General features: G+C 42.4%; 1 protein-coding gene across 1 annotated transcript in view; it reads right to left on the bottom strand.

The window, feature by feature from the left end:
* LOC124264341 (protein KIAA0100-like) overlaps positions 1 to 26,636 on the bottom strand; it is a 90,347-nt gene that overhangs the window by 9,136 nt on the left and 54,575 nt on the right. Inside the window, exons 32-52 of the mRNA XM_046699097.1 lie at positions 26,071 to 26,167; positions 25,625 to 25,718; positions 24,886 to 25,029; positions 22,553 to 22,644; positions 21,896 to 22,145; positions 19,113 to 19,168; positions 18,938 to 19,001; positions 18,287 to 18,454; positions 17,271 to 17,396; positions 16,680 to 16,758; positions 14,948 to 15,114; positions 14,144 to 14,317; positions 13,614 to 13,730; positions 12,265 to 12,354; positions 11,606 to 11,671; positions 10,929 to 11,026; positions 10,144 to 10,227; positions 9,478 to 9,570; positions 8,322 to 8,374; positions 7,234 to 7,348; positions 5,429 to 5,525 (exon numbers count right to left, since the gene is read on the bottom strand). Of these exons, the coding sequence (XP_046555053.1) occupies positions 5,429 to 5,525; positions 7,234 to 7,348; positions 8,322 to 8,374; positions 9,478 to 9,570; positions 10,144 to 10,227; positions 10,929 to 11,026; positions 11,606 to 11,671; positions 12,265 to 12,354; positions 13,614 to 13,730; positions 14,144 to 14,317; positions 14,948 to 15,114; positions 16,680 to 16,758; positions 17,271 to 17,396; positions 18,287 to 18,454; positions 18,938 to 19,001; positions 19,113 to 19,168; positions 21,896 to 22,145; positions 22,553 to 22,644; positions 24,886 to 25,029; positions 25,625 to 25,718; positions 26,071 to 26,167 (2,324 nt within the window). The remainder of the gene's footprint in view (positions 1 to 5,428; positions 5,526 to 7,233; positions 7,349 to 8,321; positions 8,375 to 9,477; positions 9,571 to 10,143; positions 10,228 to 10,928; positions 11,027 to 11,605; positions 11,672 to 12,264; positions 12,355 to 13,613; positions 13,731 to 14,143; positions 14,318 to 14,947; positions 15,115 to 16,679; positions 16,759 to 17,270; positions 17,397 to 18,286; positions 18,455 to 18,937; positions 19,002 to 19,112; positions 19,169 to 21,895; positions 22,146 to 22,552; positions 22,645 to 24,885; positions 25,030 to 25,624; positions 25,719 to 26,070; positions 26,168 to 26,636) is intronic.

Genomic DNA, 26,636 nt, shown 5'->3' with positions numbered 1-26,636 from the left:
ATGTGACATGCTTTCACATAAATGTTGAGATTGTCTATTATGTTGAATAGTTGAAAGCTGAGGTCTAGAAGATTGCAAGATCTTGTTGATCCTTGTTTGTTTATGTAGAACGCCACTGTTGAGTTGTCCGTATGGATCATCAATTTTGCGTTCCTTAGTATGTTGGACCAATGCAGTAGGGCTCTTACTACTGCTTTCATCTCGAGCATGTTGATATGCAGATTCATTTCTTGTTTCGACCATTTCCCGGCAACCACTTCGTTGTCGAGGTGTGCTCCCCAACCGTGCAGTGATGCGTCTGTGTAGAGGTGGACGTTGCACTCCGGCTCTATTAAGTAGTTTCCGCCGCAAACATTCGACTTCTGAGTCCACCATAGTAGATATGGTTTTAGCCTGTCTGGTATTTCGAAGGGATCCAGACTGTGTAAGTGGGCGTTCACAAATCTCTGTAGTGGACGCAGTTGTAGTCTCCCTCTGCGTGTCATGTCTTGAGCTGACGTGAGGAGACCTAATAGGCTCTGCCATTCTCGTAGTGGTAACGGAGAGAGTAGAACTTGAGAGATCATTTGTTGAATCTTGATCCAACGATCCTCTGGAACGAGAATGCGATTCTTCGTTGTTATAAGCCGTATTCCTAGGAATTGCAAGTCCTGAGTAGGCTGTAGTTCCGACTTGAGGAGATTTACTAGCCATCCTAGTTGAGTGAGAAGTCTGATGGTGAAGTTCAGTTGCAGTCTGAGTTGACTGGGATCTTGCTGAGCTTGAATCCCGTCGTCTAGGTAGAGAACGCACTCGCGTGAACCTCACGATGTAGATATATATTGATGGGCTTTGTCACTCGAGTAAACAACCAGGGGGCCGACGATATTCCAAATGGCAGGACCTTCCATTGGAAATGACGTCCGTTGAACAGGAATCGTAGATATTTCCTTGACTCCTGATGGATCGGGATGTGTAAGTATGCATCCTGTAAATCTATGCTGGCGAGATAGTCTAGCGGACGTATGAGCTGTCGTAGCTGTGGAAGATGTATCATCTTGAACTTTGCGGGTGGTAGGAGGTAATCTTTGTTGAATTTCCTCATGTTGTAAATGAGTCGGAACTTTTCTTTTGAATTTTTCTTTGGTACCAGAAAAATTGGGGAGTAGAAACCTGGTGTGACGCAGTGTTTTATCTCTTCTATTGCCTCTTTCTCTAGTAGAGATGTGATGGCTTCTAGTAGATTTCCCTTCTGGTCTGCAGCGTAGTTGTGAACCATAGGGTTGATTGTTACTGGTGGTACTGCTTGTAGCTGTATCCTGTAACCTGTGCGTGGAATCTGAGATACGAAGTCGTCTTGAAGAATTCCCCAATTCTTCCAGTAGAGTTGCAGACGTCCACCCACTTGTGAGGGTTGTACTGGAACGGCTGGGGGTGGAAGACTCCAGTCGTTCCGAACCTGTATTTCATCGTCTGGAACTTCTGGCGCCTCGAAAGGGCCGACCTCTTCCGTAGTTACCTCTTGGAGCTGCGGATGGGCGACGAAAAGAATCCTTATTTCCTTTAGCGTTGCCTGATTTCTTATCCCTTGCTCTCTGGATGCCTGCAAACTTCGATTTGCCGGAATAACATTGGGAGGTCTGACGTATTACACTGGCCAGTGTATCGATAGACTTGATCATCATTACTTTTCGGGAATCTTTAGCGACTTCCTTGGCGACTTCATCAATTTCTCCTGCAAAAATGGATGGTGCTGACCAAGGGGCTCTGTAGAGTGTCTTGGTAAACTTCTCGCTCCAAGTACATGAAGATAACAGTCCTTGCCTTCTTGATAATGTTAAGCCTGCAGAAATGGATGATAGGTGTTCAGACATGACCTGATGATCCTTTTTCTGTGTAAGTAGAGCTGAATAAATCATTCTATCTTCCTCTGAAGTTGAATTCTTAAACTTCGAGATGAGAGTCTCGTTGACAGCTCTTGACCTGGCTAGGCCGAAGAAGGTTCGATCTGGTTACTGTGTCTAACTGTGCCAGCTTTTTATCTTATACCGTATGCGGAAATTTTTGAGGTATCTAATTTTCGAGGTTTTCGAGGTTAGAAACGCATAACCTCGAAAATATTATATCCATGAATTTTCCGAACTTCAAACCTTTGGGTTAGATTTTCTATCGATAAGCATTTCAACTGCTGGCAACCAATGACTTCCTGACATGCTCATTAACTCTTTGATGCATGTCTAAACTAATAAACAAACAACAGAAATGCGGTGTCGAGACTATTTAATTGTGTTGTAATTGTTGGTCCAGAACAACATGCATTATAAAAATAGGTAATTCAATCAGTGTCTTACATGTGAAGTCAAACCAACTGTCAATACACTCGATGTCACTCTGTAAGAAACGGACTGCATCGGCGATGCCAGGTTTGATGAATCTGGGCGTCTGTAAAGGGGATGGTTTACACAAACATCCTGGGGCTGTAAGGTATCCGTGCAGTTGGTCAGTTTCGTTAAAGAGGTCAACTTGTCAGCTTTCTAACAACAACATAGTTTCAGCAGAGACCCATGCATACATGCTTATAGTTAGTTGTTAAAAAACAATATCGTCCTGAGCAAAATGGCGTCATGTTTGAACACTGCCGACAGGTCATTTATCACAACAAAGGATCAAAGGGTTGTTTTCATTACTATTATTTCTGCCATGGACTGGTATACCGGTAGTTATAACAGTCAGGCGGCGATCATCACTGGCTACTTGCCGATAATTCACTGAGTATTAATCCGGTAAAGTCATGTTTGTACCACTTTCTTCTAACCTCGAAATTAAAACTGTCTAAAATATTTATATATTTTAGGCCCCAAAACTCTCGAAATTTAAATCACCTCGAAAGCTCTGGGGGTCTCAAACCTCGAAATTTTAGTACCTTGAAAATTTCCCGGTATACAGTATCTTGTAAGCTTTAGTCCGAGTGTAAATTGGATGATCTTATAATTCTCATCTATCTCTGGGGCCTTCATGAAGGGTTCCATGTGGTGTAGAGAGAATTCTTAGCGTTGAGCGACGGAATACTCTGAGTCTGGTATTTAGTTGCCTTCTTGAAGGCTGTGCTGAGGTTGTCTGGAGCGTCTAAGACTGTGTTGATAGGTGGCATCGTGAGTGAGTCTATATCATCATTCACCATCAAGTATGATAGTGCTTCGGGTCTCCTTAGAGGGTGATCACGAGTTCCAAACCGTTGGCCATCCATGACTTGATTTCGAGTCGAAAAATATATTTCCGCCGTCATCTTCCTGCTCTGAGGATGGATGTCTTCTATTGTCGTCTGAACGAGGAGATCTGTAAGGTGATCTGTAAGATGATCTGTGTGGTGACCTGCGTGGGCGATCTGTAAAGGCGACCTGCGTGGTGACCTTCCGTGGCAAAACCATACATTCGTGAATGTGTTCGTGACATCCCTACGGGGACCTGCGTGGAGATAGAGGTGACCGTCGCGTGCCTTGGCGCGAACCTGCGTGTTGGTGAACGGCTTTGTCGAGGGTTGGAGTCTTGTGACGAATCTCTATGCCTTCGTACGGATGTTGATTCTCTTCTCCTTGGTAACGAACCGTTGCGTGCAGGTTCGTGACGAACGTCCGTATCTGACGTCGATGATGATCTGCGTGGGTTCGGCGAACGTCTGGTCCTTCCGTCGAACGTAGTTGGTGCGGAGTCCACGTTGGTATGGCTGCCAGGTATTCGTGCGGACGCTGTAGTCGAGCTGGAATCTTCCTGTATGCTCTGCAGGACGTTGGTTCCCAACGGGCGTGTTGTGCTGCTCAGTTGACCTTCACTGGGTTAAAATCGCGCCGGGTTCGCCAGACGTCGTCTTCGTCGCAGCTCTCTCGCCTGCGAACCGTTGATCCATCAGATCCAACATCTGTTGGGTAAATTGCTGCATAAAGGCGCCCGGGTTGAAGGTCTGCGTTGTCTGTTGTACTGACGACGCATCTGAGACGGATGAGGCTTCTTCCGAAGGGCGTAGATCCTTCATGCCGAACGTCTGCGTTGATAGGATGTCCTGCGTGGTCACTGTAGAAGACGTCTTCGTCTTCTTCTTAGATGTGATCTCAGGGATGAGGATGGGCGGCTCATCGTAGACATCTACTTCTTCCAGAGGGACGATCTCAGCTGAAAAAGATCTCGTCTTCTGCGTTGCCCCGTGTGGAGACTTCGCCGAAGTCTTAGCTGTAGCTGCCTTCTTCCTCTGGGAAGACGATGCCCTAGTCTTCTTAGACTGCGAAGAGGGTGTCTCAGATGTAGATGACCTCTTCCTCGAGCCAGCGTTGTCTAAGGCGGCAACCTCCTCCGTGAGAGCGACCCCGGTAGACCACTGGAATGGTGTATCTGCGCAGACACCAACTGCCGGTCCTCTGCAAGCTTAGCCGGTTTAGACATGTCGTGTAATTCTCGTCTGGACCTGTCCTTTGCACGTCTAGACAGATAATATGAATATTTGTAAAATGCAATATCAGACAGGTGAAAACACAACTGACAACGAGTGTCAGATAAACATATAGGCTTGCAATTAGGACATAGGTTATGCGGATCAACAGCAGACAAACGACACCTACAGTCAGAATAAGATTTCATCAATTGTAAACAATGTGAATAATCACGTAAAAACGTGACAAAAACGGAGAAATTTGAGAATTAATTCCGTACAATATTGTAGATAAATGTTAGCTAAAGCCTTATACAGCTAATTTAGAAGAAAAGCCTAAATAATAAAAGGATATAAAGCCGTATAGGGGACCAGGTGCTCTCACAACCGCCCACTCGGGGGAATCAGGAGAGAGTGAAGAGCATGGCAGACGGGTGGCGCCGTTCCCGCCAAAACCTGGCAAGGGAGGTGACTCCTGGTAAGTGATTTTACGTCCGCTTTTTTGAAGGGAGCTTCAAAAGGGGATTCAAGTGTTCCACTAGCATTCGGAAGGAAAGGGAGACAAGCAATAAGCATGAGTCAGGATAAGGAAAAATCTTCATATATTGTACTTGTGTGGGGAACTGAACCTGCGTCTTGAAGTGTCACAAGTGAACACTTTAACCACAAAGCTCCCCACCAGGTGGAAAAAAGAGGTCAGGATTCAAAAACTGGGCCTGAGAGCCCATTTTCCTTAAAAATTCTCTATGATTGAAAAACATAACTTTATGACTAATTTTCATTGTACTTCATTAGGACTCTAACGATTCAGTGGGGTCGTGACACATATTCAAACACTACAGGTGGTACTTAACAATTTGTAGCACTTTCAATTCATGAGATGATATTCTTTTTTTCTGTAGGTGAATCACAATCCTGAATGATTTACTTTAACATTTCACAGATCAAAGAAGGGATTCTCACTTACACCAAAGAGTATCCTAACTGTGTTTAAGAGTTGTCTACCCTGAAAACAGCAGAGTTACCTACCTTGTATATAGAACTTGGCAGGAGGTTTGTCATCCTCACCCATCCCAGCTCAAGTTGATGGGTCCATGAGTCGTCATCCCTGTTGGTCTTGGTGTAGCTGCAACATCACACATGGCTACAGCAACATCATCACACACAGCAACATTGTACACATGGCTACAGCAACATCATCACACACAGCAACATTGTACACATGGCTATAGCAACATCATAAAAACAACATCTCACACAGCAAAATCACATACAGCTACAGAAACATCATCATCATATCACCATAACAGCAACACCACATACAACAGTATCACACTCAAGTCCAGCAACAGAAAGTAAGAACAGACACTTGCTGCCATATTGAAACAGGTATCAAAACATAAGTTGAAGTAGCTGCAACATCACACACGGCTACAGCAACAGCTACAGCAACATCATAAACACAGCCACAGCAACATTATAAACACAGCAACATCACATACAGATACAGCAACATCATAAACACAGCAACATCACATACAGATACAGCAACATCATAAACACAGCCACAGCATAAACACAGTCACAGCAACATCATAAACACAACATCATAAACACAGCCACAGCAACATCATAAACACAGCAACATCACATGCAGATACAGCAACATCATAAACACAGCCACAGCAACATCATAAACACAGCAACATCACATACAGATACAGCAACATCATAAACACAGCCACAGCATAAACACAGCCACAGCAACATCATAAACACAGCAACATCACATACAGATACAGCAACATCATAAACACAGCCACAGCATAAACACAGTCACAGCAACATCATAAACACAGCAACATCATAAACACAGCCACAGCAACATCATAAACACAGCAACATCACATACAGATACAGCAACATCATAAACACAGCCACAGCAACATCATAAACACAGCAACATCATAAACACAGCCACAGCAACATCATAAACACAGCAACATCACATACAGATACAGCAACATCATAAACACAGCCACAGCAACATCATAAACACATCAACATCACATACAGATACAGCAACATCATAAACACAGCCACAGCAACATCATAAACACATCAACATCACATATACAGCAACATCATAAACACAGCCACAGCAGCAACAACATCATAAACACACAGCAACATCATAAACACAGCAACATCACATACAGATACAGCAACATCATAAACACAGCCACAGCAACATCATAAACACAGCAACATCACATACAGATACAGCAACATCATAAACACAGCCACAGCAACATCATAAACACAGCAACATCATAAACACAGCCACAGCAACATCATAAACACAGCAACATCACATACAGATACAGCAACATCATAAACACAGCAACAACACATACAGATACAGCAACATCATAAACACAGCCATAGCATCATCATAAACACAGCCACAGCAACATCATAAACACTGCCATAGCAACATCATGAACACAGCCATAGCAACATCATAAACACAGCCACAGCAACATCATAAACACAGCCACAGCAACATCATAAACACAGCAACATCACACACAGATACAGCAACATCATAAGCACAGCAACAGCAACATCATAACACAGCAACATCACACACAGCAACATCATAACACAGCATCATCACACACACCAACATCACACACAGCAACAATCATAAACACAGCAACAGCAACATCATAAACAGCAACCTCATAAACACAGCCACAACAACCTCATAAACAGAATGGAATCGCTCAAACAAAGTTATGAACAATGATGTCTACAGTGGTATTACTCACACAAAGTTACGGAGAGTGAGATCTGTGATCCCAAGTTGGCCATCTTTTTCTGTGAGTCTCCACTGGGCAAACTTGAAGCACACCTCGTTGAGTCTGTTGACTGTGGCCTGCTGGGCTGTGGACAGAGAGTCAGGGCCTCACAAACTGATGTACAAATGGTCATCCTCCTCATCCTGACAAAACAGCCACAGGAGTGAGTGAGTGAGTTTAGTTTTATGCCGCTCTTAGCAATATTCCAGCAATATCACAGCGGGGGACACAAGAAATGGGCTTCACACATTGTACCCATGTGCGGAATTGAACCTGGGTCTTCGGCGTGATAAGCGTATGCTTTTAACCACAAGGCTCAATGGGACACCAGAAACGGACTTCCCACAAAATACCTATGTGTGAAATCGAACCCAGGTAAAAACTTTAACCACTGGGCCACAACAGGTATAGGATGGATGTTTGTTGTTTAACGCAACACACAGCAATATTCCAGCTATATGGCGGCAGTCGTAAATAACTGAGTCGGGACCAGACAATACAGTGATCAACAGCATGAGTATCGATCTATGCAGTTGGGATACGATGACATGTGTCAACCAAGTCAGCAATCCTTACCACCCAAACCCGTTACTCGCCTTTTACGACAAGCATGGGTAGCTGAAGGTCAATTCTAACCCAGACCTTCGCAGGTCTAACAGCAATAACCGCCTCCGTGGTGTAGTGGTTAGAGCATCCGCCCGGAGAGCTGAAGGTCGCGGGTTCGATCCCCGACTGCGTCATACCAAAAGACGTTAAAATATGGTACTTGTTGGACCCTGTCTGGCTCTCGGCATTAATGGGTACAACAAGGACTGGTCAGCTCGGAGTCAGTATAATGTGTCTGAGTGGGGTATTCATGCTTCACTGCGGCATGGTATCTCAGTGGGCTAGCACTATAAAACCAGCTTCAGTCTGGGCTAGTACAAGCAGCCGCACATACACATACACACGCATGCACGTTCGTCATATGAGCGAAATATTCTCAAGCACGACGTTAAACCCAATTTCACCTCACCTCTAACAGCTATAGGAAGTACAAAACATAATAACTTCCTTACCTTTCTCCATCTTCATTTGGGCTTTGACTTGCAACTGACTTTCCTTGTAACAACTGGGAACAGAAAACAGATACAGTAAACATAACAAACATGCATGTAACAAACAGGAATTTGTTCATCCATGTCTCTTGTCGTGTATTTCCATCCAAATGTGTACGACAAACTATGGTAACTGCGAACTAAAACTAGTGGTCCCTTTGAGTTCTGTACCCCAAATACTGATTCTGAAATCTTGTGAGATGGGTCAAATTCTGAATGTGCTCATCTACCTCAGATTTATCCAGGAATTTCATACATAAGCCTCTGTCAGGCCAGTGAATGAACATTTTTGTTCTCTAGTAGTTTAAAATCTACTTGCTTATCTTGTACAAGTGTGAGCTTTAAGCAGTTAATTGCGGCCTTGTTTCACTGCATATCTGTTGGTTTATGAAGAGCTTTGCTAAACGTTAGGATGCCTAAAAATTCTAATTTCATCATGTCCCACAATGCATCCTAACGGTTAATGCATTGTGGGACATGATGAAATTAGAGTTAAAAAATATAATACCGATAAAGAGGTGTGTAGGTCATGAGAGACAAACGGCTAATCTGACCAAGTCTTAAATGACTTAGTAAAATCATTCTGACACTTAAATGATGGATATACAAATACCAAATGATGAATTTATAGAAATTAAATTATGAATTTGTATATCATATCAATTTCATTCTCAGCTCCCTTAGGGACCGTTCATAATTTATGGCAAGGGGGTGATGATGACTTTTATGCAGGAGCATGTACAATGTGAATAACCCCCCTAAAATTTAAGTACAAAGAAAGATACTCCCCTTGCATATCATGTGCAAAATCAATGACCCTTCCCCCTTCCCATAATTTTTAAGCATAAGTTTTAATACTTTTATGTACCAAATTGCTGACACCCCACCCACCCATTCCCTACATGTGTACAAAATTTTCATGCCAAAGATTCAGGTTTCATTCCCCATAGAAGTACAATGTGTGAAGCTCATTCTGGTGTCCCCTGCCTTGATATTGCTGGAATATTGCTAAAAGCGGTGTAAAATGATACTAACACCCTGTACAAGACGGCAACAACCAAACAGAAAGCTTTGACCGTAGGGTCTCCGTGACCTTCCCATGCTTAATTCAACTGACCTGATTCTGATAGACAGCTCTTCATTGAGTTTGTTGATCTGCTCCTTGACGGAGTAAACATCATTCTCCAAGATGTCACTCCGTTCAGACAAACTGTGTAACACAAACACACAAAAACACCAGCATCAATGTAAGAATGACACAACTGACAAAGAAATAATCTCTAGAACAAAATGACAGGGCACTTTTCACACAGGCTTATGCCTTTTATCCAATTGTTTGATCAGCATTCTAGAAGTTGGTGAGTCAAAAATGAAACATACAACTTTATGGATGACAACTTCTTGTTTATTGCATAGAGCTTTATGCAATAAACAAGAAGGTGTCATCCATACAGTTGTATGTTTCATTTTTTACTTTTATAAATTTTATGTGAAATCAGGTGTAACAACAAGTACTACCTCTTAAACCCTTACATTGTGTCACAGCTAGGCACCTGACAGGGGATGCTCTACCCACTACACCATAGGGACATCTGTACAGATAATGTTAGGATTGAATTTCCCTAAAATCAAATTGTTGCAGAGCGGCCTTGTAACAAACTATGGTCCAACAAAGTAGAAGGAATCAGTTTAGAGGAAATATTCAAATGTCATCCCCCTGGATAATGTGGGTATTTATTGTTAGAAACAGAAGAATATCTGAGTAAGAATCAAGACTACTTACTCATCTTCAGAAGGACATTCCTCCAGGTCCTTGTGAATCATGTAGAGATCCCGCTCTAGCTTCCGCTGCAGCAACACCTGCCCTCTGCAACACAAGCGTTATATCACTCTTGGGCCCACTTGCACAGAGGCAATCTTAGCGCTACAATGATTGTAACTCCCATTCTCCAACATAGGCTTACGATAGTCGTGGTGCTAAGATTGCTTTGTGCAAGTGGGCCCTGAAGGTGTAGCAAGAAATGTGTGTTACCTGTGAGCTGTTGGATAAAGTGTGCTTCCTGACCAACTCCCAAAGCTGTTCGTGTGTGTGTTAACCTGGCTAGCTCCTAAAGCTGCAGCATAAAGTCTGTGCGAGCACGTGTGTGAGCGTGTGTATATGTGCTACCTCATTTGCTCCTGAAGCTACAGTAGAAAGTAAGTGTGTGTGTGTGTGTGTGTGTGTGTGTGTGTGTGTGTGTGTGTGTGTGTGTGTGTGTGTGTGTGTGTGTGTGTGAGAGGCATACATACGATTGTGTGTGCATGTATTACCTGACTTGCTCCTGAAGCTGCAGAGGAGTGTGTGTGTGTGTGTGTGTGTGTGTGTGTGTGTGTGTGTGTGTGTGTGTGTGTGTGCGTGTGTGGTGCGTGTGTGGTGTGCGTGTATTACCTTTGCTCCTGAAGCTGCAGTAGAAAGTGTGTGTGTGTGGTTGAGAGCGCAGTGAGATACATACGTGTGTGTGGGTGTGCCTGTGTGGCTCCTGAAGCTGCAGTAGAATGTGTGAGCGTACATACGTGTGTGTGTATTACCTGACTTGCTCCTGAAGCTGCAGGATGGGAGTCTTCTGGTCCTCCACACAACACAGCATCAGCTTGAACCTCATACTCTGCAGCTTCTCACTGGCCTCCTGCAAGGGGATCACACACATACACTTCACCTTCATTACTCAACAGAAAATATGTTATCACTAACATCGCAGACGCCTCACAATCATTTTTTAAGAGTGAACAATTAGTGATATTCTAATAAAAATCAAGTGTGGCACAGGCTGAATGAGCAAAGTCTGATGCTGCTGCCAAATATGACCACCCAATTCAATTTAATCACTTGATAGTATGCTGTACCCTGTCTACTGTCACTCAGTGGGACCTCATGCACCAATAATCAGAACATATTCATCATTGGCCCTTATCAAAATTCCCATTTTCTAATAAATTCCGCCCGAGAGCGGAAGGTCGCACAATCCCCACGTCATGCATATTCAATTAATGGGTACAAGGTCATGGGTATTTCTCTAAATCATCATAGTGCAAGCATATTTTTAGTCATAAAGATGAGAATAATGCTGTACTGCCTGGATGACAATTTACATATCTTTTAACAAAACAGAAATAGAAATACGTCAGTATATTATGAAACTACAATGCCAGAGTCACAGTATTGAGTTGTTCAAGTGACAAGAAAGACAGGTGTCATGCAGTGTGACCTTGGCCTTGGGCTCCACTCGCAGCAGTAGGTTGTTCACGATGTCTAGGATCATGGAGTACTGAAGCTGAAACAACAGGTGCATACTGGTCACAACAATTCAAAAAACTAGTCAAACCTGAAATTAGGATTTCCATATATGCTCAACATTTGATATTAGATGAGATGTACTTAAGTGACTTGGTGACATGGAAATGGATTTGCATTTCCTGGATGAGAAAGCCTTAGTTTACAATCTGTGAACCATATTGACGACATTGATGGATGTTTATCCGACATGGGTCACTGATACTACATTCACAGATTCACAGGGATCTTGGCTTGCCCAGCATCTATACATTCAAAGTTTCTACTTGTAACTAAACTTTCAACAACACCTTGACTAAATAATCTAGTGAAATATTTTCAATGCAGTTCTACGATCAGTTCACATGAATTGCACAAAAATCAGCACATGCAACATCAAGATCATTTGAAATCATGTCACATGTCATCGTAATCCCAATTGAGCAGAACAATGATCATGATGTTGATCACTGGATTGTCTGGTCCAAACTCGATTATTTACAGACTGGTGCCATATAGCTGGAATATTGCTGAGTGCAAAGTAAAACTAAACTCACTCACTCACAAATAACACTACAGCAAGTGGTGACTTACTGTGTTGGAGCACATGTTGAGGTCATGATGTAGAAGGGTGAAGGTGTCCACTCCTTCCTCCACACCCATCATGTCCTCGTCCTCGGCAGGCTGCAGGCACAAAACATCACGAGTGGCTGAATATAGTCTTACACCCCTTTTAGCAACATTACAGAAATATCCTGTGAGGGAACTCCTGAAACGGCTTCACATGTTGTACCCATGGGGGCATCAAACCCTGTCCTTCAGTGTGATGAGCAAACACTTGAACCCCTACCCCAAATGCCCCAAACATCTGATGAGGTGAGGTGAGGTGAAATTGGGTTTTACGTCGTGCTTGAGAATATTTTGCTCATATGACGACGTGTGTATGTGTATGTGCGGCTGCTTGTACTAGCCCAGACTGAAGCTGGTTTTATAGTGCTAGCCCACTGAGATACCATGCTGCAGTGAAGCATGAATACCCCACTCAGACACATTATACTGACTCCGAGTCGACCAGTCCTTGTTGTACCCATTAATGCCGAGCGCCAGGCAGGGACCAACAAGTACCATATGTTAACGTCTTTTGGTATGACGCGGTCGGGGATCGAACCCGCGACCTTCCGCTCTCCGGGCGGACGCTCTAACCACTACGGCGACCTTCCGCTCTCCGGGCGGACACTCTAACCACTACAGCACCGAGGCAGTCCAGCTTAATGTGGGATAATGGCAGGATGATGCATGCCTGACACGTTAGTACTAGTGGTGTGACAATGCATCGATGCATGAGCCGACTATACTGTGAATCGATACAAAGTTTTACACTGTCCAATATCCCGATACGATACGTCAAAAGGGCCACGATACATCGATGTTTAACTTTGAATATTGCCAAATCGCGATATCTGTCCAGATATACCGTTTTGAAAAGCAGCACAAATTTCATTCTATTATGTGACTGCAGTGACAGCATCCAGCAACATGCAGATATTAAAGATGTTTTTGATGTATGTTTAATTTTTTATATATTTTGTACTTGTTAGTTTTTTAAAATGCCTAATGTGACTTTTTTCAAATTAGAGTTCTTTCATTTAAACATTGAATTTGTTTTGATCTTAAGGCGTTTTACAGTTAGTGTTAGAATTAAAGGTTTTAGTATCGCCACCCTTATATCAGGATTTATATCGTATCGCAGCTTAAGTGCACAATACTCTGGTAATATATCGTCGTGACTAAACTTTCAGTATCATGATTCATCATATCACAGGTTGTATGCCAATACCAGCACTAGTTAGTACATCTATGGTGTAGATATCCCAGGATCGCAATCAGGGCCTGTTATCATCGATGGTGTATATGACTGTGGAGTTTGAGTACAAGGAACTGACCGGCTTGGGTACTTGTGGCATCTTCTCAGGTTCCACCTCGCCGTAGTTGACATAGAACAGCTGACATTTACATCGGGAGATGATTCGCTGCAGCTGGATGCCGTCACTGGTGGAGCTCTGTTGTTGGAGAAGACACACTATCTTACTATAATAGAGGAATAACTGCAGGATACAAACAACAGGCCTATCAAACAGCATGAGCCAATAACTATCCGAACATGGTATATCTAGCATGAAATAATCTCCTCTGAAGAATCATTTTCTCTGAAGACCTCAGTGTGTGCTGCTGGACTCTCATTCAACTGTATGCTTGGATGCCTGACTGCCAAAGACGACCAGCTCCATGTCAGACCTACACAGCTACAGACCTACAGACCAACTCACCTCCTCCGAAGGTCCCACGGTATCACCAACCACTCTGCCCACACTGTGGCCACTGCTGACCATCTCGGGCACGTCAGACAGATCCTCCTCAAATTACTATACTCTCATTCAACTGTATGCTAGGATGACAACTACTCCTAACTCACCTCCTCCGAAGGCCCCACGGTATCACCAACCACTCCGCCTACACTGTGGCCACTGCCAACCATCTCGGGCACGCCAGACAGATCCTCCTCAAACCGATCTTCAACATTCTCTATGGTCAGCCAGGGAATGTTCTCATCATCAAAGTCAGGGCCTTGGTCCACTGTGGCATAGTACTGAAATATTGACAGATACATCATATCCCAATTGCGCAGATCGATGCTCATGATGTTGATCACTGGATTGTCTGGTCCAGACTCGATTATTTATAGACCACAGTCACATAGCTGGAATATTGCTGAGTGCGGTGTTAAACAACAAACAAACAAAACTGACAGATACATTTCACATCACTGGCATACATATAGATAGATATTATTACACTCACATGTGTGTCATACTGATTTTATAATATCTGTGTGAGAAGTTTACTATTAAGTGTGTGAGTTGGGTTTTTCGCAGCCCAATTCAATATTCCAGCAATATCAAGTCAGGGAACACCAGAAATGGGCTTCACACATTGTACCCATGTACGGAATAGAACCAAAGCCTTGACGAGCGGACGCTTTAACCACTAGGCTACCCCACCGCACAAGCAAGGGTAATATATAAATTCTTAAATAGAATTATTTCTTAACCCTCTTCAGCTCCCCTAGCAAAAATGTACTTATCGCGACTACCATCTCAAAAATGCTAAATGATGTCAGTATTCTTCAGCCATGATGTCATTTCGTGTGACACTGTTCCGACCTTACTCTGACCTTGACCTCCATGTATTCCAGAGTCCACACAGATATGTGACTGACCTGCATGCACTCCACGCTGCTGACCCACGTGGTTTTGCTGCGCAGTTGACTCTGCTTCCAGATTGGGTGATGGTCACATGACAGCACCTGTGCCTTGGCCGCACTCACGATCACGTAGCCTGGTGTCTCGATCCCCTTCATCAACATCTGACTGTTGTGGAGCTCGACTAGAGAAAGGAAGACGGTGAGTGAGTGAGTGAGTGGGTTTAAACATAGTTTTTAGTAGTCTTCCAGTCATATTATGGTGTGTCATGTTAATGTGGAAGTAAAGCCTGATGTGATGTTTGTATCACCGTATATTACCGTCTATAAGCCGAATTTTGAGGACCGAAAAAAGCAGTCTGTAGAAGGGGGTCGTCTCATCCATGGGTTACGCTTTCGTCAAACTTTTTTCCAGGGGTAAGAAAACAACATCGTATCACTTCGCGTGAAGAAACAACAGAAGATGACTTTGTCAGTAGAGACATTAAATTTGCAATTACACATCACTAGACAAGATTATTTACCTTTAAGTTCTAAGTTGTTTTGCTGGGCATTGTATTATTTGCAGGGATTAAGATTACCGGCAATCAAGTTCAAACATGCACAATAACATAACGGGACGAATTCTGACGCAGTCTTCAGTAAAATACAATACAGAGTACTATTATTTAACCCAAAGAAATATAACCTAGCATTGTGTAATTTTAATTACAGTTTTATGTAAAATATATATAATCAACACTAAGGTTATAATGGACCCTCATGAGCGTGGTAAGCAGAAGCTATGCAACGCACATGGAATGGGGTAAAATACGGAAGCCATTTAAATTCACACATTTTTACCGATGTTACTGTAAACTAGCAGTCAATGGAAAACGAGGCGGTAATCAGTTCGTGATTGTTGAATGGGGTAAAATAAGCAAGCCAGTTTGTTGCTACAATAAATATGATATTTAGAGAAACAAAATATATTATGCATTTTCTGTCAACTACACTTCGTTTCGATCCGTGAGTAGATGCAATATATATGATTGTGAATTCTTTGAATAATGTGGACCAAAGTTATAATTATTGGTAACTGCCAGTTGTCTGTGGTCTGTGTTTGCCGCGATTAGGACCCCATCGCGGGGGATCGACTTATGCACGAAACATACCATTTTGACACTGATTTTAAGGGTCAAGTTTGGGGGTCATCTTATCCATGGGGTCGGCTTATAGACGGTAATATACGGTAGGCATCTACTATGTTGGTGAAACTCACAAGCACAGGTCTGGTACTAACAAACCAAAAACTCATCAACTCATCGATTACAGATTTTTGGCATATAAAGGGTTGAAACACTGCAGAGTGTGTGACACAAGTTTCAGAGGACTGACACTGGTCATGCAGGGAGAATCTGACACAAGTAGATCCTGTCAAGTCTAAGGGAGGCAACTCTGCAAAGCAATTCGGTCACCTGTGTTACCCTAGATAACAGGGGTCAAGCACAAATCTCATACATGTAGATCCTGGCATGTCTAAGGAGGCAACTCTGCAAAGCAATTCGGTCAACTATGTTATTCTGGATGTACAGGTCGTTGATGTTAAACTATAACAGAAGGATCCATGCATATAGATTTTGATACATTACAGAACACCCACAATCTTCAGAGAGAATGTACTAAAGCTATTTATGGATCACTTCATCTGTTCCTGAAGGTTCTGTACAAGCTGCTCCTCCTGGCAGAACAGTAACACGAAGACACTCACTGTGCCAGTTCTTGCGCAGGACGTCATCCGTCTGACAGGCTGCTATACCTCGGAGCTGCTCCACGTTGTCACTAGATGGCTGGAGGTGACACGCAATCATAAGTCATTCATGATAAACCAGTTAATTATTAAAACAACATTAAAATAATTGCTCCTGACAATTCATAACAATGTTGATAATAGTCGGTTAAAAGACATTCCAGCTGTGTGACCGCTGGCGTACACATTCATACAAGAAACTTGTACTTGGCCTATAAATCTAAACAATAAACTGGATCTGGTAAACTTTGAACTGAACACACAACATCAGTCAACGACATCAGGATAAGATGAAACATTACTGGAAACACTAATGTTTTTAAATCTGTACATACCTACATTCATAACACTAAACGATTTAAATAACTCTGTCGAGAGGGCTTATTTAAGTTGGATAACTTGTGCCCAATCTGTTTGTTAATTGAATAAAATATGTTTCAATCAATCAATCAACACTACTGGCCAGTCTCCAGATCCTGACCACCTCATCCCAATTTTGGCGTCTGCTACACCAATCATGAGGTAATGGAGACCTGGATCCACACTGCTCACCTCCTCTGTGAAGGCGATCGACTTGCTGTCGGACTCAGACACCAGCTTCATCAACATGGACAGGGCATGGCCAGACTGCATCTTGGTCTGACTCGGGCGAAGTCCGACGTAAACGGTGAGTTCGGGCTGATACAGGATGAGGAACGACTCTTCTGAAAATTGAAACGCTATACAAGTTCCCTTTAAGCTACAAATTAAGGGCACATCATCCTTCACAAGGCATCACTATACGCAAGGTGTGTTGTTTCTACAGTGAGAAAGAAAGTGCCAGTGAGGAAATACAGAAATACGGTAGAATGCAGCTTCTGATATGTCACAGAATGAACAAGTGTTTGCCAATGATATGGCAATGTTCCCCGCTGCTAAAGAATGGAATATTCATAACATTTTTACTGCTTTTTATTTTTTGGTCACATACAAGATGCCTGAAATGACTGGTGTCTGCATAATCACCCCATGTAGGCTGTCAACATAATTGAACACATTGGGTGCAATGTTTAATGAGATATCGCGTTTACGTAAGTTTGAAAAGTGGTCAAAGTGTCGTGGTGACCTTGAACATAAGGTCAAGGTCAAACAAATCAACTGCTGTCTGCATAATCCCCCAATGTAGGCTGTCACCAAATTTGAAGACATTGGGTACAACAGTCCATGAGATTTCGTGTTAAAAAGAGTTTGAAAAGAGGTCAAAGTGTCGTGGTGACCTTGACATTATTACCTCCTTAATTATCAAATCGATTTGATAGGAAACCAAGGAATTCTTGTGTGAGTACATCTCCATAAATATAAAAAGACCTCCCGGACTACAGTTCATAATATTGTTGATAATATTGTGGTCAGGCTCGTGCTGAACATTGTCACTGATTTCTTACTGACTACAGTTTTTGTGTCTGTGAAGTTATTTTTCTTACATAATTGTAAGCATTGTCTTCAATATATCTGTGTGTTTATGTGAGATGTAAAACCAGTGTCTACACTGTGTAACATAAGAGATAACATGACTTTGAGTTCCTCACCCTCTGACTGTCCTCCACCTTGAACCCCTTCAGGGCCTCGGAAGACACATTCCGTCTCAGAGTGCGGGCCTTCTGGATGCTGTCGTACAAGTTGATGACCACATTCCGGTTCTTCTTGGTCCAGGCACCCTTCATGTCATAGATCTGGACCCGCTGGTGGGGCTCGTCCTGGAGGTAGCAGGTTTTAAGCATGAATGCATTGTTTTTCTCTGGAGCTTACTGATTTCTGACCAATTCCCCCAGTGACATATCATTAGGCAATTGACATAAGTTCCATCAATTAATATTATTGTTACTAGCTAACTAACATCATTGACCTTAATTAAGTGTTCCAAATATGTCGGAGAAGCTTTATCTATATGTTCCTCACTACTATCATAGTATACCCTTCATCTGCACAGCTTTCTAGCCACCACCACGCTGTATGTATGTATTGTGTGTTATGTAATGTACATGGGCCTGTGGCCTTTAGACTGAACAGACATCTTCTAATCTTGAAACTTACAGTGTGCAAAACACATCATCATCATCATCATCATCATCAACATCATCATCATCGTCATCATCATCAACAGTATGTATGGCTGTACAGCACCATCAGAAATGTTCCAGTTATGTCATGTAAACTGTTTACCAACAAATACAACTTACAGGTTCCATGCTGCCGAGCTTTGTCTCATTCTCCCAGCTGGAATCAGATCTCTGGTAGGACACTCTGGAATGGAGAGAAGCATCACACAATATATTTCTCACCTTTTTATTTGGGGTGTGTCTGGATGCGGGCAATGATTCAACATACATACCATTAAAGACCACATTCACATACCTTGCTATGCTCATGAAGAAACTCTTCTCCAACGGGTTCCTAATGGATACATTCATCTGAAATACATAGTCAAGACTGTAGATGTAAAACATGCACAGGTGAGGTGAGGTGAAATTGGGTTTAACATCGTGCTTGAGAATATTTCACTCATATGACGACGTGCATGCATGTGTATGTGTATGTGCGGCTGCTTGTACTAGCCCAGACTTAAGCTGGTTTTATAGTGCTAGCCCACTAAGATACCATGCCGCAGTGAAGCATGAATACCCCACTCAGACACATTTTACTGACTCCGAGCCGACCAGTCCTTGTTGTACCCATTAATGCCGAGCGCCAGGCAGGGACCAACAAGTACCATAATTGAACGTCTTTTGGTATGACGCGGTCGGGGATCGAACCCGCGACCTTCCGCTCTCCGGGCAGACGTTCTAACCACTACACCACGGAGGCGGTTAAAACATGCACAGGAGAAATAGTAGCATCTCAATAACTACATCACAATGCCATCGCCCTACAGCACTGAACATGACAGGCTGACTCACAGGCAATGATGTTTTCACAGAACATATTTTTTTCCTTTACTCATAAATGAGCCATGACCGAGTGAGTTGGGCTTAATGCTGCTTTGTACAGTACAGCATGTTCAAGATGAACATAAACATGAAAACAAGGTTGGGGAAGAAATAGCCTAGCTTGGACAGAATCTCCCCCTTTTGATATAAGAACAAGGGTTTGAAACAATTAGCCTTTAAAGTTGATTCAAGGGTGGGGAAAGTTTGGCCTAGGACAAACTTTCCGAGGGGAAGATAAGGCCAAGGGGCAAACTCCTAGGCCAAAGTTTCCCCACTGGTATTTCTGATATATCATGAATAGTGTGACATTTCACTTGCCATAGCCACTAGTCACTAGATTTCACTGCTAGTCCTTCTTAAACAAGAGACAAATTTTTAGTATATTTACATTTTCTGTCAGTTTTATACAGTTTCAACAAAATTGAAGCCTTGGGTCTCCATTTACTATACAGCTTTCAAATACTACCAGTCAACAACAACAACCACCATTAATGGATTTATCTTGTCCATGGCACACTTTTAGTTGTCTCAGGCTAACAGACTACCAAGAATTTCAAAGGCTGATCTGACAATGATATTATCATGATAACACATACAGGTGAACTTCTGCACATAACTCCTGTGCCAAATAGTTTAAAATTACAAAATCATAACTGGGGTTGTGACAGTTACCCGAGTAACCTGGTCAGGTAAATAGTTGTCATTATTCAGATCCACACCTGTTTCATCACATGACTGGTCACGTGTTACTGATAGTCTGATGCATTACGTAAATTCACTGAACCAAAATAATGAACCAAACTTACAGTTAACAAGCATTGTCACTAAGGTGACATAATTCCCCACTGCAAATTATCAAATAGAACTTAAAAAGTAATGAAAGTGAAGGTCGTAATTTAAGATGAAGATAAATGTAAACAAAAACATGACCAGTCAACCTCTCTTGATATCTTGCTCTGTGGTTGTTCAAACGCCCAAATATTTTCAAGACTCACTTTGACCTTGACATGAATGTCTTAGTGTATGAAATATGCAAAAATAGTAATAAAGAAACTGCTTATTGAAAAACATTCAAGGGAAGTCTTGAAAGTCTATGAAGAAAATCCAGTGAACTGTTCTTGAGATTTCTCGCTGACAATCTTAACACGCAGTTTAAGATGCTGAAATCTTCAAAGTGTCGCCATGACCTTGATAATTAAGTGAAGGTCACCAAAATCGACTGGGCCTTGCACCTTCCCCGGAATGAAGCTTGGTGTCAAATATGAAGAAAGTCCAGTGAATGGTTCCTTGAGATATCCCACTGACAATCTTTACATGCAGGTTAACATGCCGAAATCTTTAAAGTGTCGCTGTGACCTTGAAAATTAAGGGACGGTAACCAAAATAGACTGGGCCCTGCACCTTCCTTCGATGAAGCTTGATGTCGAATATGAAGAAAATCCAGTTGACGGTTCTTTAGGTATTTTGCTGACAAGCTTAACATGCAGCTTAACATGCTGAAATCTTCAGTGTGTCGCCATGAGCTTGAAAATTAGGTGAAGGTCACCAAAATCGACTGGGCCCTGCGCCTTTCCCAGATAAAGCTTGGTATTGAATATGAAGGTCAAGGTCACCAAACTTGACTGGGACCTTTCTTTTACTGTGATGAACCTAGGTACCAAATATGAAAAGAATCCAGTCAACGGTTCTTAAGATATTCCAATTCGTACAGACGGACGGACGGACAGAGCCTTATACTATATCTCACCTGCTTCTCGCTAAATGCGCGGCGGGGATAATAATCATTCTTTAATCCGAAAAATGAGCACGATTCTGTATAAGGCTTTGTGTCACATTTGTGTCACCCAGCCCCTATCATAACCCATGGTTAAAGGTATTAAGAAATCATGTATGTACGGATGAGAATGTTATGGATGTCATCATCTTTATTATGAGGAACACAACATTTTTGGAGTAAATACTTACTCCTTCATCCACCTGATGAAGAAGTAAGTATATACTCTACCTGATGAAGAAGTAAGTATCCCAAAACATTGTGTTCCTCATAATAAAGATGTTGACATCCAAAATATTCTCTTCTTTACGTATATCACTTCTAAATATGATTTAAAGACCTCCTACATGTAGGGTCAGGGCAAGGGTTAAGTTAATACAACCCAGATAAATTTTGAAGTAGGGGGTTACATGTGTAAATCTTTCCAACAAACACACCTCTTCCTCCCGGTCAGCCCGAGACTTGCACAGCCAGAGCTTGGTGGTGCCCAGCTCACAGTTGAGGTAGCGGACACTCCAGTCTGCCCGGGGGCGGTGACTCAGCCCGTCCCCTATGGGGACCAATGTAAGCTTGTTACACATGTGTAGAACGAAGGAGTCTGCCAGCAGCTCACCACCATGTTGGTTGGAGAAAGACATCTTGTAACAAATCTCAAAGCGATGAAAGTTGACGTGTAGTTTGATTTTTCTGGAAAATTAATATTTGATAAGGATGTACTGTTATCTCTCTCTAATAAATTACTTCTTCTTCATTAGTAATATAGAGTTAATTTGATCACTCACTTCGTGTGCTGGATATTAGGTGCCCCACTCTTGAGGGTATGGTTAGAATCTGGGACTCAGCCGAAAGTGTGCGATTTCATTTATTTCACTTGCACAGTAGGCAACCTGGCTTATAGGTTTGGCTGCACCATAAAATAATGTCATAGCACGATGACAGCTCTAAGTTGGAGGATTTATTGTTACCTGCACCAGCAGCAACCTGTTACTAAATGTAACCTGCACCAGCAATTTTAACATGCACCAGTGCAGGTTGTAAATAGCAAAATTGCACCAAGTGTAATCCTAAATATAACATATGTTGTAGTGGTGTACCTGTAGTGTCTAGTCAGCTGCAACTTCCTGGGTGACGTGACATTGAACAGCTTCCCTCGTCTGACTGGGCGGGTGGTGCTGAACATACATTGCTGAAACAACAGGTGCTTGTGTTACACAGGATCATCCTTGGAACATCCTGACACACTCCTGTTATCTAGACTAGTATAAAAAACAACAGGTGCTTGTGTTACACAGGATCATCCTTGGAACATCCTGACACACTCCTGTTATCTAGACTAGTATAAAAACAACAGGTGCTTGTGTTACACAGGATCATCCTTGGAACATCCTGACACACTCCTGTTATCTAGACTAGTACCACAAACAACAGGTGCTTGTGTTACACAGGATCATCCAGTGAACATCCTGACACACTCCTGTTACCTAGACTAGTATAAAAACAACAGGTGCTTGTATTACACAGGATCATCCGTGAGAACATCCTGACACACTCCTGTTATCCTAGACTAGTATAACAAACAACAGGTGCTTGTGTTACACAGGATCATCCTTGGAACATCCTGACACACTTCTGTTACCTAGACTAGTATCAAAAACAACAGGTGCTTGTGTTACACAGGATCATCCTTGGAACATCCTGACACACTCCTGTTACCTAGACTAGTATAAAAACAACAGGTGCTTGTGTTACACAGGATCATCCGTGGGTGCTTGTGCTAACATCCTGACACACTCCTGTTATCTAGACTAGTATCAAAAACAACAGGTGCTTGTGTTACACAGGATCATCCTTGGAACATCCTGACACACTCCTGTTATCTAGACTAGTATCAAAAACAACAGGTGCTTGTGTTACACAGGATCATCCTTGGAACATCCTGACACACTTCTGTTACCTAGACTAGTATCAAAAACAACAGGTGCTTGTGTTACACAGGATCATCCTTGGAACATCCTGACACACTCCTGTTATCTAGACTAGTATCACAAACAACAGGTGCTTGTGTTACACAGGATCATCCTTGGAACATCCTGACACACTCCTGTTATCTAGACTAGTATCAAAAACAACAGGTGCTTGTGTTACACAGGATCATCCTTGGAACATCCTGACACACTCCTGTTATCTAGACTAGTATACAAAACAACAGGTGCTTGTGTTACACAGGATCATCCTGTTATCTAGAGAACATCCTGACACACTCCTGTTATCTAGACTAGTATAAAAAACAACAGGTGCTTGTGTTACACAGGATCATCCTTGGAACATCCTGACACACTTCTGTTATCTAGACTAGTATCAAAAACAACAGGTGCTTGTGTTACACAGGATCATCCTTGGAACATCCTGACACACTCCTGTTATCTAGACTAGTATAAAAACAACAGGTGCTTGTGTTACACAGGATCATCCTTGAACATCCTGACATCCTGACACACTCCTGTTATCTAGACTAGTATCAAAAACAACAGGTGCTTGTGTTACACAGGATCATCCTTGGAACATCCTGACACACTCCTGTTATCTAGACTAGTATAAAAACAACAGGTGCTTGTGTTACACAGGATCATCCTTGGAACATCCTGACACACTCCTGTTACTCCTGTTATCTAGACTAGTATAAAAAAACAACAGGTGCTTGTGTTACACAGGATCATCCTTGGAACATCCTGACACACTCCTGTTATCTAGACTAGTATCAAAAACAACAGGTGCTTGTGTTACACAGGATCATCCGTAGAACATCCTGACACACTTCTGTTATCTAGACTTGTATACAAAACAACAGGTGCTTGTGTTACACAGGATCATCCTTGGAACATCCTGACACACTCCTGTTATCTAGACTTGTATACAAAACAACAGGTGCTTGTGTTACACAGGATCATCCGTAGAACATCCTGACACACTCCTGTTATCTAGACTAGTACCACAAACAACAGGTGCTTGTGTTACACAGGATTATCCTTGGAACATCCTGACACACTCCTGTTATTTAGACTTGTATACAAAACAACAGGTGCTTGTGTTACACAGGATTATCCTTGGAACATCCTGACACACTCCTGTTATCTAGACTAGTATCAAAAACAACAGGTGCTTGTGTTAAACAGGATTATCCTTGGAATATCCTTACAAGCTCCTGTTATCTAGACAATTACTGACCAATTCACAGGGAGAAGATCTACATATATAATGTTTAATGTGAGCTGCACAGATCACCTAGGTCCCGTTCCAATAAGTAGTCTTAGCACTTGACTATCATAAGCCTATATTAATGTATGGGCGTCACAATCAGGTTAGAGTTAAGAAGTTGGGGTAGGTTGTTAGGCATATTGTAGGGTATGTCATGAAGTAAGATGGCCACCTTGATCTTGTCCAGAAAGCGCAGGGTGCTCGCATAGCAGGTACAGCTGGGTATCCTGGGGTCGTCCTCAGACGTGTCCTTGGTGTCGAGGCTGATGTCCAGGTTCAAGTTCTCGGACCGGAAAGCTCGGAATGAGTCATGTTCCTGGATGGTACAACACCATTACATTTCACATGACAGTTTGCACTTTGTATACTTAATGGTTGCATGATGAAAAAGAGAAGGTGACACATTTTGGTGACATTCCAAGAATAACAAAGCAGAACGCCAAGAAGCATCATTAAACCTATGTCGGAAATCAATCCTGCATCATCCATGACCAGGGCCCTGTTGCACAAAGCTATCATAGCGCTACGACTGTCGTAAGTCTATTTTACAGTATAGGAGGTACGACAGTCACAGCGCTACGACTGTCGTAAGTCTATTATACAGTATAGGAGGTACGACAGTCACAGCGCTACAACTGTCGTAAGTCTATGTTACAGTATAGGAGGTACGACAGTCACAGCTCTACAACTGTCGTAAGTCTATTTTACAGTATAGGAGGTACGACAGTCGTAGCGCTATGATAGCTTTGTGATCCGGCGCCTGACCTTTAATATAGTTTACTGCCATATATATGGTATGAAGATATACATGCTAACATATACTGTTTATGTAAATTTTAATACTGAGTAGAAATTTAGTACATTTCCTGTTGCATGTTATAGAAGTTGACTGATGATAATGTTATACTGACCCCCATGGAGTAGTCCGGGACCTTATCAGGGGCGCACGGCATGACAGAGTGATGGTCATTGGCCCCTCCCAGACACAGCCACTCCAGGCGAACACTGCACACAAACCATTGGTCAAATATCATGGCACGTAAGGAAACATATAAAATTAAGGGACTATTCATTTATTAATCAGGAGGGCCTATATTTGTATATAGTACAATTATTTCTGTGAAAGGAGGAACTGTGAAATTTAATTTGTTTGTCCACCAGACAATTCTTTGTTTGGGGCAAAACCTGAGCACAGTTTTCAATATCCCAAGGAACTACAGAATATGATTTAGTCCGTTTGAAGCACCTAAATATCAAAATTCATGAATATCGGGAACTTATGTCAAGCATTAAAATATTTTTGTCATTAAAATAATTTGTCATTCGGAATAAATGCTGTAAAAACAGGTGCACTCACCAGAACCGCACATTTGGCAGATGCAGAAGTCGGATATCGTCGTACTTGGAGGCAGTGCGTGTGTACACATCAAGGTCACCCTTTAACACCCATTTACCTGGGGGATACAAACTCACATCAGGATTTCAAAAACATTTGAAAATATTTTGTAATACAGCGAAACCTCATCAGATTTGGACCATTTTATTCTGGCTGGTTGGTTTGTTGTTTAACACAGCACTCAGCAATGTTCCAGCTATATGGCGGCGGTCTGTAAATAATCGAGTCTGGACCAGACAATCCAGTGATCAACATCATGAGCATCAATCTACACAATTGGGATAATAATAATAATAATGTGTCCATTTATATAGCGCCAAACTCCACACTAGGTAGGCTCATAGCGCTAACAATCAAGGCACAGCACATTATTACCCCGGATAACCCAAGCTGCCTGTTAGGCGCTAGAAGGTTATAGTCATATGACTTTTTTCTCTGAGCTCGACGCCGCTTAACTTCACCGATTTGTGACCTGAGCTTTGAGAACAGGACGACGCGCCACCACAATACGATGACATGTGTCAACC

This window comes from Haliotis rubra, unplaced genomic scaffold (genome assembly GCF_003918875.1).
Source record: "Haliotis rubra isolate DU_JTF1 unplaced genomic scaffold, ASM391887v1 Scf92, whole genome shotgun sequence".
NCBI lineage: Eukaryota > Metazoa > Mollusca > Gastropoda > Lepetellida > Haliotidae > Haliotis > Haliotis rubra.
This window is presented reverse-complemented; position numbering and strand designations above follow the sequence as displayed.